Below are 12,120 nucleotides of genomic sequence, written 5' to 3' on the forward strand. Positions count from 1 at the left end.
TTTGTTTAAATGTAACTGTCAGCAAAGGAGAATTTGGATAACCCTGATGAAGGTCCACAAGCCGAAACGCGTTGGTCTTACAAGTGTTGCTGGAGTTTTGACCTCTTCAAACTTTTTCCCTTCTACAAGAAGCTGGTGAACCCACTCTGCTTCTACAGTGATGGATAACTTGCAGCCATTTTGGCCACTGATTGTAGGGTTTGGTTTTTTTCACCAAGTGGGAGACATGCTCATCATCACAAATTCCCAACATCTCTGACTCATTATTACATCAAGGAGACTGAATGTTTTTTCGCTTGCTCTTAATTACTGTTTGAACTATATGATGTGACCGTTAAAACTGCAATAATGGATTTGGGGTCAGCGGAAGAAGCTGAAAACACAACATGAGTTTGAGTTTACTTGCATTTATGCTCACAGTTAACTGAATAGAAGCAGAATTTACATTGATATAAATAGAAATCATTACATGATTGAACGTCATATAAAAAACACAACAAATACATTTATTCATACACACATATGCCCATACATACTCATACATATGCATTTACAAATACAACCATACACTTACATACAACCATGCATACAATTTTTAAAAACCACAAGTTTTGTATGTGACGTGACTCATCTGGGATATTTGAGTGAGCCCAGGTGTCAGTAATGCAGGCGATGTCTGCTTTTTCTGATTTCAAGAGCAGTTTGAGTTTGTCTACATTGTTTGTTTATGATCTTGCATTACAAACAAAGACATCTGGCATCCGCAGCACCTGCTTACATGGATTACTTTGGATTGGGTGAGAGTCGCCTCCCAATCTGATAGTCTTGGATGTTTAATTGGCCTATATGTCCTTGAATGGTGTGTATGATTCTCCGTTTGGCATTGTTCCTCTCGGTCGGCTTCTAGTACGCTTTATTCCTGGACTTCGTATTTTCTCCAGGAAGAACTCAGGGGGTGAGGGAGCGTGTTTCCTGAAAACTCTTAGGAAAAGCGGTGATTACTTGAATATGTTTGTACCAGCGCTTTAAATTCCAACGTAGCCCAGGTATTAATTTTATCAGCGACCCTGCTAAATGATTCTTTATTCCCTTTCTTCTAGGCTGCTGATCAAAAATGGTAACAGCATAGCTGCAGCCGCCCTGTATGATTCATATGAGGTGGAGTATCTTCCCAATGAAGGTCTACTCAGCACATCCAGGCATCTCTTCGCTGAGCTGACTACAGACGCTACAGGCACATCCACTGGCATTGCCATAAGGTACCAAGGTAAGCACAAGAGCAATGGATAAATCAAGTATAGGATGTGGTGACATGGTGTTTGTCATAGTGTCATGTGGGCTCTTGATGTCACAAATTGTAAAAACGTGGACAAATCGTGGCAGCAAACCCTATAAGAAAGCATTCTTTATAAAAGGGACTTCATGTAAGAAGATGTAAGCTGACTAAATGCTTCAGGCCAAGAAGCAATCATCAGTGAGAAACGTTGTCCTGCTGAAGATTCTCAGTGAATTATCGATTTGAAAATATAATGAGCAAAGACCTTCAACAGAATATAGTGTGAAAACTTACTGCAGAGTGAACGGAGATGCTGACTGGTGAATAGAGGTCAGGAGTTACAGCAATAATGCCATTCAGGTAATAAAGGGCAAACATGACCACTAAATGAAGTGTTACATGGACTGTGTGAAAGCAGTGAAAAGCGGAGACGCATTCTAATGCCAGGTGTGAACAGACGTACTTAAAGCTGTCCACTTGTGATCAGATCTCTGAGGACGCATCTTAATACCAGGTCTGAACAGGGCCATAGACTGAGACTGAAGCCATGAAACGGCTCTCTTTAAACCTTAGTATCTCCTCAATGGAATTTGAAGGTGCAGGAGAGAAACAAAACACATATTTATCTGAACAAAAGCCCCATTTCGAAAATACTTTCGAGATAACCAAAAGACGTTTTTCACTTTCATTGCAGCCTTGATTGCAGTTTTTGCAATAAACACATAATTGGGTACATTTATACACATCCATAACCGGGTGAAAAGTACCTCTCTTTCTTTATTTTGTCTTTTCTTTCTGTTGCTTTTGTAGCCATTTAATAAAGGCTCTCAGTAGATACCCCCAATAAATCTTACAGCTACTTCATACTTATTGCCTCTCTGGTGCTTGGGAATAAAAGAATCAAGGACAGTCTTTCGCGTGCACAATATTAACTTGCAGCTTCTACCAATATAACCTTATACATTAGAATCAATGTGATTTATTTTACAGTCATTTCCATCTAAATGGCTTGGGTGAGCTATCACTTAGCTTCTCTTATCTTTTGCCCTCACATTTGTCTCAGCGCTCGCCATCAGATCGGCAGCTCTTCTCTGGTCCACGAGGACCACTTGGAAATACGATCAGTGTAATCTGCTTAGGCCTCCGCTTCACTGCCGCAAATGGGATTAGGTCCAAAGGGAGCAACGGACCTAATTATGGCCATTAACAGGACATAATACTGTTCAGCTAGTCCCTAACAGATTTGATGGTACCTCCTTTATCCTGACAAACCATTCCCACCCTGTTGAGCCGCTATCCTCATTCATTCAGCCGTTTCTAACTGCCACTCAAGTTTCTTCTTCTTTCTGCACCGTCTTGTCGCTGAATGTATCCATTCAGAACTATTTGCAAGTGACTGGAAGTCATTAATTCATCTTAAAGTTTATATGCATTGCATTTGGTACTATACAAATTCTAAAATGTAACTACTGTGTTCTGGACACAATGCGGGGATATGTTCCTTGTTAGCAAATTAAATATAAATACAATGAACAGCTGCAGAGCTGATGGGAGTATCATCAGTTCTACAGGCATTAGCCTACAGTTCATCCTTTGGGAACCATGAATGTCAGAACCATATTCATGTAGTCCATGTAGTAGATCCTCTTGAAACCTTGAATATATGCATCAAATTTCATGGCAATCCATTCAAAATTCTCAAGATAGTTCAGTCTTGACCAAAATAGTGGACCGACTGACATCGCCAACGATAGAGCCATAATGGATGGCTCTCACAAACATTACAAACATTTAGAATCCAACATAATTGCAGCTAATAAAAGCTTTAAGATCAGCTGTTCCAAACATGTGGTGTAATGCAGGGCAGTAGGCCTACTTTCTGGACACTTCAACCATTTGAATGCTAATGGGTCCACTTAAGTAACTTCAAGGTTGGATTTGAAGTGTACAATAAATCCACTGTTGTTGACAACAGCTGCATTATGTGTTCACATTTCATATCTGTATATTTTGTATCTTGTCTAAGCATTTCTCTCAGTCTACCTACATGTTATTCCTGTGGTCTAAGACAGTCCAAAACACGAAGAACTATCTCCCAAATCCAAAAACTAGAGTGCTAAAACTCAAACATGTAATGTCATAGGGCAATGACAACGCATTGTTAGAGATGACACTGAAAGCATCCAGGGGAATGTTCAGAATGTTCATGTATGGGTACATTTTCTGTTTCACAACTGAGAACACTACAATAAAATAAAGCTAATTTGGGTATAAAACAGAAAACCATTCTGTGGGTCCAGGAAACCAATCTCCCATTCATCGTCTATGGAGAAAACTCCAGACTTTACACCCGATGACATCACAAGTTTTAGACTTACTTCTCTAGTGTCTGGCTTTGAGAGAGAGGAGCTCATTTTCACAAACATTGATTGAACTTTCCAAGGCCATGGAAATAACATATTGGAATTCTTAATTTACGTGGTGTTCCCCTTTAAGTAACATGTTTAAATGTACACCATTTTTTCATAGCTGTACCATTAAATTGAGTATCTAGATAGTTCTGCATAAGTTGTGAAACATTTCACTGTGACAGCTTGACATATTTGTTGTTATACAACTTGTTTTCTTACTGTAGCCTACCTCACAGGAAACCAGGGACCTATTAAATAGCCAAATGTTTCCAAATGCAAGAAGAGTTCAAGAAAAACATGAAACGATTAAATCAAACAACAAATTACAAGACAAAAATTGAATTTCATTAAATGTCGAGCATGGCAATTCAATAAAGGTGCTAAATTCCAAATGGGGAAGCTAACTCATCTGGCAAGCATAACATTTCACTTGCTTTTTGGTAAAGGTCAGTCCTTTCCACCACTGAAAATGTATTTGTATTACAGCCTTTGCAGCAGGCCACTGCTACGAACCCTTCGTGAAGTACGGTAACCTGACCAGTAGTGACAACACTTGGGCAGTGGGAGCTGTGGTGGAGTTTGCCTGTGACCCCGGCTATACTCTGGAACAGGGATCAGTCACCATTGAATGCATGGACCCCAACAATCCCCAGTGGAATGAAACCGAGCCTGCCTGCAGAGGTCTGTATGTCTGTATATTGCTGAAAAGAAGTGACCCATCTACATCTACATAAAATTAATTAACATTATATATCATTTTAGGCATTAGTATGCAGAAATATTCAAATGCACCATTTTAGAATTATCAAAAATAACAAATTTTTACTGCATGCAAAAAAGTGCATGTTTATTTCCCCAAACTGCATTTGATTATCATAAAGTGGGCATGTCTGTAAAGGGGAGAATCGTGGGTACCCATAGAACCCATTTCCATTATATATCTCTAGGTCATAGGTCAAAGTACCCATTTGAAAATGGCCTTGCCAGTTTTTCGCCAACATTTAGCGTAACTTTGGAGCGTTCCTGAGCCTCCTTGCTGACAAGATAGCATGATGTGGTTGTTACCTTAGATTTTCTAGTTTCAGATGATAATTGTACATTCACTAGCACTAAAACTGAACCTGCTACAGCCCCTGAAAGACATTAAAGTCGGTCGCGATCCCGCAGGTCCCAGGGGGTTAAGAGCAAGACAGTCAGTTAAGGGTGCGAGGGACTTTTACTCGGAAGGCCAGTGTTTGTGTCCCATGTCAAACCAAAAGTTTAGTTATTTTTACTGACGTTATGTCATGTGACATTACGTCATCTTAACCAAGTTCAACGTTAACCGTGCAAGAACCTTCTGTGTTAAGATACTACGCAAAAAGGCTTGGGGGCTTCTGGCCAAGCAGGAAAATATGACGAGTAGGGATGAGATCACATTGCTTGATCAGACAGCTTCTTATTTAAATCGCAATTTTATTTTAGCAAAACTATTGTTTGGTTGCTTGTGTTTAGATAGGATTCAACATTTAAGAGTTTGGCGTCTTTTATTGAATCAAATTAAAACCTGTCGAAAAACAACGCCTACATTTTATTATTATTATTGAAGTAACGAAAAAAAATTATTGTTTTGGTAACGACATTGAACTTACCCTCAGCATTGTCTTAATATCCATGGTTGTGTGTGTACGTGTGTGTATGTTCCAGCTGTGTGCAGTGGTGAGATCACAGACTCAGCTGGAGTGGTGCTGTCTCCTAACTGGCCCGAAGCCTATGATAAAGGCCAGGACTGTATCTGGGGAATCCACGTTGAGGAGGACAAGAGGATCATGGTTGACATTCAAGTGTACGTATCCGCCTTCCACATCTGCAGTTTGATCCGCCTCCTCACCCTTTACCCTTTACCCTTTGATAAGCATGAAATCACATTACTAAAAAAAAAACCTTCCTTGGAGTCTTGGTCCCTGATCAGACCTGGCATTAACATGCGTCTTGGGTGATCCAAGCTCTAAATATGTCAGGCCACACCTGGCATTAGAATGCATCTCCACATGCGTCTCTAGTGACTACTTGTGATCGGATCTCACTTCCCTGCTCTATATGCAAATAAACACGTAACCTACATGTAATCCATCTGCAAAGCCCAAATGCGTCGTTGTTTTTAACCATTGGGAAGCAGCAGTAGTAATATCCAACCTAACAGTGAACCTAAAACCATAAGGTAATCGTCTACCGGCGGTCCCCGACACGGCTGCCTATCCCACCTTTGCCAGGCAACGGCGGCATACAGAGAGGTGTCAGATCTGTGCAGAACACCAGAACATAAACACTGACACATCACCGACAAGCTCTATAACTATATATTAAGCTATTGTTTTGAGTTGCCTTTTGATGCAGTGTATAGGTTATGTCTAGGAATTTTATTGTGAAAGGTCAGAATAGAAGGAGTGAAGTCCGCTGCTGTTGACAATGCGGGAGTACTAAAGTGTTTGCCGTTATTTTATTGCCTTTATAAAGTATAGGCGCAACGTAACCCTCGGCGACACAAGCTCCTGTGGATCACCTTTCTAGAGTAACACACACACACACACACACACACACACACACACACACACACACACACACACACACACGTACGTCAGTTGAGTAGGCTGTCCTTCAGACCACCTCCAAATGAGGTCTGAGCGATTGGATCTCAGTGCGTCCTCAATGCATCCTGAGTGCGTTCACACCTGAGCTGTCCACTTGTGATCGCATCACCCAAGACACATGTTAGTGTCAGGTCTGAACAGGGCCTTTGATTCTAATCATCACAAAACCCACTTCATCTCCCCGTGCTTATACGAACACCAGTCCTCGGCTTCAAACAGCGCCGCAGAAGCAGTTTGAAGATTACAAAGAGCTACCTCACCATGACTGGTAAACGCATTAAAAACACAACACGCTGCTAATGAAAGAGCGCTCGGCTTGTGAATGAGATGCGTAAGTGCCACACAGACAAAGGTTAATTAGGTGCAGCGGAGAAAACTAATTATATCAGGGAGGGTTTGTTTGGCAGTTCCCCACCACCAACACTCTCCTCACGCCTCCTCCCACTCCTGTAATGGCTGCTGTGCGGAGTAGAGGGTGCAAGTGTACAGCATGGGAGTGTGTGTTTCTTGTGATTGCGGTGCCAAGGTGAAGACACAGAACAACACACCCCGCCGTGTCAGAGCCCGATAAGTCAGTCAGCCGTAGAAAATCATTTGCCATTTGCAAGCAAATTAAGGAGGGCTCATTTGCATAGTTTGCATCCTTTGCTCTGTTTTTTTTCTCTCTTTGTATCTCTCTCTCTCTCTCTCTCTCTCTCTCTAAAACAGCACCTGTGCTCTTGTTGTACTTTAAGAAGCATTGATTAATGGCTTCCTCTGGTTTTTGAAAGGAAGTCTGTCAACATAAGTAATTGCTGCTGTTCATTTAGCAGAGCGGGTGATTTCAGGAGAAGTGACGGTATATCCTGTGAAAACATTTAGACAATACAACAGCCTAAAAAACAAACTCCAGGAGAAGACGACATGTGTTGTCATCCTACTGCCTTCATCTTTTTGTTACCTGTCATTTTTTTAACGCCACCAACTTCTAAGATTTATAAACCTGCCATGCCACGGTAGTGTTATGTACATGATCAAATTAACACTTCCACATCCTTACATTGATATTCAACCCTATCACCAGACAGAACATTGCTATTGGACTATTCTGCAAAACCCTGAATCACATTCAATGACAAATTCAAGTTTATTGTCAGCTGCAATAGAACTAAGGTTAAAGCTTTTCCCATGATTTTAAAGCTACTAGTGCCGAGCCCGTTCGAGGTTTGGCCGTTCGGAGTGGGTCGATTGCTTGGCTCTCGGTATTGGTGACTGCAGCATTGTCGGGGGAGCGTGGCTGTTTGGAATGCATGCCCGTTTTGTAGCGGGCCGATTGCTCAGCAATCCCCGGAAGTGCTGCTCGCGACGTTGTCGAGAACCGCTCATCACTTGTTTGTCGCCAGGGAAGTGAGGAAGAGTTTGATTGTATCGTTATATATCCAGCATCCAGCAGCAAAAGTGAGGATGACATGCACGACTCAGTCCACAGAGCCCTGAAGCCCCACCTCCACTGCTGAACAGAGCACCGTTCGCCATACTATTCAAAGTTTATTAATGTTGACCATGTCACCTATCCAAATTGCAACATAGGCAACACTGCGCGTCCCTGGGTCCCCAGCTATACACAAACGAAGTGTGAAGTAGATCGGATGAACGGTTTTCGAGATAGACACGGTTGTAAACTGCAACCTGACTGGTTGGCGGAGATATACACCAGCGAGGTGGTAATTTGTGTGTATCATTGAGGCCTAACAAACATGTTGAATGCATTTTTTTTTATTTTTAAACATTTGCAAAGCTGATTTTCTGAATATTTTAAACCTGCATTGTTGACATCCATGTTTGGTATTCATGTTTTTTTCTTGGTGCACTACCGCTACCAACCGTCATTCAGTCGAGTAGCATGAAACTGGCTACAGGAAGGTGTATCATGTCAAGGGGTTTATTAAGAATTAAGTCAAAAACCTCTGACGTCATTGTGTCCACCACCACTTCTGAAGCCAAACCTATTGCTTTGCAAAACCTGTTCTTGATTGTGAGGAATCGTGAGGTCAAACTGTAAATGTTAGTCTCCTGGAGGTAAGGCAACCGTCAGTCTGGTGCTCATTTCTGTATTGTGGTGAAACAAATAGAAGCTTTAGGGGATTCCATTGCTTGTATTGTGTATGTGCAGCATCAGTGTGTGCAGGGATAAAGTGAAAAGTCTGCAGCTCAAACTAAAGTTGAGGTGTCAGCACACTGCGGTCCAGTTTCCCAGAGAGGGCTCATGGGAATATACCAAAAACAGAGATTTCCACGGAGAGAAGCATTCTAATCTAGCACAAAGTCTCCTCACTGTCTGAACATATGCCCAGCAGGTGTCTGAGCATTTACATGAAGCTTATCAATAGCAGCTGTTCTCGCAGGGCCCTCGGGGTTAGACAGTGTACAGAGATATATGAGGCCTTTAACAAGGTCCACACAGACACCTGTGCACACATCGCACGTATCTCCTGCTCCATCTGTGTAATGGCAGGAGGGACATTATCACCAGGGTGTATCAAATGACTTTTATGGATGGCCTTCAAATGAAAGAGAGGGGGAGTGAAAGGTGTGATTAAAGTGAACACGAGGGAAGTAAAAAGAACAAAACTGACCTCTCTCCCATAAAAGATGGACTACTGTCCTCTGCTTCTGGATGGAAATGACAAAACATTGACTTTTTTAAATAACAGTAAGTGTTTATTAGTCTGCATTATTAAAGGAACAATCAACCTCGCATGCTGTTATATTATGATGTCAGTTTGTTGAGTGCACTCACAGACTCATTTGATGATTTATCTTTTTTGTTGTATCCAACATCTGTTATCAATAATGATGGATTCTAGTCCTGTTGTCAGTGAAACAGCAAAGCAAGTGTGATAGTGAATGTGATTGCAAGTAGTAAACGGAACTACTTCACACTTGACACTGCATCACCCGCCAAGTGTGAAGTCGATGGGATGAACAGTTATCGAGAAACTCGAAGGACACACATAAATACATATGTACAGAGAGAGACATCTATTTTTGTTAGATATAATGCTGCCATGACACCACAATTGAAGACTGCTCTAGTTATGCCTCCATGCCGGCAACAGCTGTGGCCGTTCTTGTGAACGTGATAACTCAGAAACTCAAAAAAGATTTGGCACAAACATCCACTTGAACTCAAGGATTAGATCTTGGTGGTCAGAGGTCAAGGTCACTGTGCCCATAATTCAAGAACTCATACGCTAATTTTGACAATTTCACACAAACATCCAATAGGATGAAATGATGAAGTGATGACATTTTGGACATACATGGATGTAAACTTCACTGGTTGAATATATAACATTACCATATATATAATATATATGGTTCACATATAACCGTGAGGCGGTAATTCTAGTTTTCTAATTGATTTTACACATCGTATTCATGATGTCTTGCAGGAAAAACACAGAGCAAAAAAAGTAGTTGTAGTAGTAGTTGTGTCCAACTTGACCTTTTGAGGACTCTTATCACTAAATGACAATATTTTTGCCAATGACAGTTAATTTTGTTTATTTTATTCCAAACTATTGTCCCCTATGTTTGAAAAGAGATATTGTATTTCCTTATTGTTGATGATATGTTACAAAAGCCCAGGTTCCCAGGTGGTATCTGAAAGCTGAGATGAAGATCATTTTCAAGGACAAAGCACTAATTTACATAATTCTAATTTTGTACAGTCTGTACTATGTAGGGTTATATTAGTTGTTTGAAAACAGCAACTATTATTCTGAATATGACAGTATTCCAAATTTGATACGGGTCATGTAAAAAGCATATTCTGTTTGGATATTGTGAATTACACTTCATTCTGCAAGGAGCATTTTCTGATTACGACATGTGGGATATGACAATATTATTCGAGTTTTAGGAGCATTCTTTGCATTCTTTACAGCGCATTCAGAATCTGTGTTTTTACGGCAGTTTGTGACACACGGCCCCACGGCTTCTTGCCCGTTTGCGGCCAGCTCTGTGTTGTACACAAACCCAACTAGCCAACAGTTGATCCAAGCCCAAAAGAAAAGCTCACATTTCTGGTCGGAGGGAGAAGCACACCTATTTTAATATTCATTATGAAAGACTTGAATATCTACAGGTTTTTGGATATGTGCAAATATTGCAACGTCAACCTTTTCAAGAAGGTGGTTGAAGGAATGAAAGAGGGAGGCTGTGTTCGCATGGTCGGACAAGTCCGCCACCGGTTCCGTTAATTGTAGTATGGATGGCTGCATGTAAATGGGAATATTAGTGGATTATTCATTTTCATTAGCCGTGTGAACAGCTAAGTAAGAATATTGTCTTTTTTGGAATAAGGGCAAGAACCGGAACCTTTTGTGTATGTAAACGTAGTCGCTGTTAAGCAATTTGTTAAAAAACTTTAGAATATCAATAGATATCTGATCGATTTAAACATGTTTCATCTAAACGTCTTGTGAAAAAGAAAAAGTGAAACTGACATGTGTCCTGTAAAACAATCAGATATTCAGAAAAGTGTAAATAGTTCCAACCTTTCTCTTCCTGTCTTTCAGACTTTTGGAGAGACGGAAATAGCAGACCATAAAGTGGATAGTTGGGGTAAAATGTGTTGGCAGCTGGTCCCGGGGGCCAGGCCAAACTCAGCCCTGTTTTTTCAAATTGAACTAAATCAAATTAGTGTCAGGGAATGGAGGTTGTGATTGATTTTTCTCTACAGATGCACTGCAGAGCCGCACAAAGCCTTGTTTAGCCTAATCACAACAAATTTGACGCCAGCCGACAATATTTCTCAATCTGCCTCGCTCTCTGAGCAGGTGAGAGGCTTTATCCGGTAGCAATCAAATAAACATGGAACACAATGAGTTTAGTAGACGGCGCACTCATTTTACTACACTTGTGAGGACCACCTTCAGAAGGATGAAATCCCTATCAAGGTGAAGCCGCCTTTTCAGGTCTTGCCTCTCGTGATGTGATTTTAAGAGTAGGATTAAAGGTTAACATTATATTTCAACTGTTTAGGTGAAATCTATTTTAGGAGTTTATGGGGTTACGGTTTTCAGAGACTTCGCTCATCAAGCATCAACATTTAACTGATATTTTGAAATGAAAGTTATTAAATAAAGGAAAGGTGAATGATTCCATTTTGTAGTTATTCGCAGTAGTTTTTACTACGAAGTCAACACATTAAAACCACCGACAGACTGAGTCAAATCTTTGGTAACACTTTACAATAAGGACCACAAAAATGTGAGTAGTTACTAAAGGGAACGAATGAGGAACTAACTGCTAATGAACCTAACTCCTAATCAAATTTTGTAGAGGAGCAAATGATTATTTAACAAAAAAACAATATCGTTAATGAGCACTTCTCTAATAATTCTTATATAGGACTATATAGTAGATATAGTAGATTAGTTACTACAGCACAGACTGCAGATCCTATATTAATGAATAATTAAAGGAACCGTGTGTAGCATTTAGGGGGATATATTGGCAGATATGGAATATAATATTAATAAGTATGTTTTCTTTGGTGTATAATCACCTGAATATAAGAATTGTTGCGTTTTTGTTACCTTAGAATGAGCCGTTTATATACGGAGTGGGTCTTCTTCACGGAGATGGCCGCCATGTTTCTACATGGCCCAAAACGGGCAAACCTAACTTTTCCTACTTGGGGCCGGATTCAAAACATTCCGAGTTAACCCGTCAGCTGGTAAACAAGACACGGGGAAACCTCTGTTGGTCTTGAGGAGCTGCAGCATTTATTTCTGCACAAACTGCAACTTTCACT

General features: G+C 40.7%; 1 protein-coding gene across 1 annotated transcript in view; it reads left to right on the forward strand.

The window, feature by feature from the left end:
- Positions 1–12,120, forward strand: part of sez6b (seizure related 6 homolog b) — a 200,106-nt gene that overhangs the window by 158,815 nt on the left and 29,171 nt on the right. The window contains exons 7-9 of the mRNA XM_074640064.1: positions 1,101–1,267; positions 4,174–4,368; positions 5,374–5,512. Of these exons, the coding sequence (XP_074496165.1) occupies positions 1,101–1,267; positions 4,174–4,368; positions 5,374–5,512 (501 nt within the window). The remainder of the gene's footprint in view (positions 1–1,100; positions 1,268–4,173; positions 4,369–5,373; positions 5,513–12,120) is intronic.

This window comes from Sebastes fasciatus, chromosome 7, assembly GCF_043250625.1.
Source record: "Sebastes fasciatus isolate fSebFas1 chromosome 7, fSebFas1.pri, whole genome shotgun sequence".
Classification (NCBI taxonomy): domain Eukaryota; kingdom Metazoa; phylum Chordata; class Actinopteri; order Perciformes; family Sebastidae; genus Sebastes; species Sebastes fasciatus.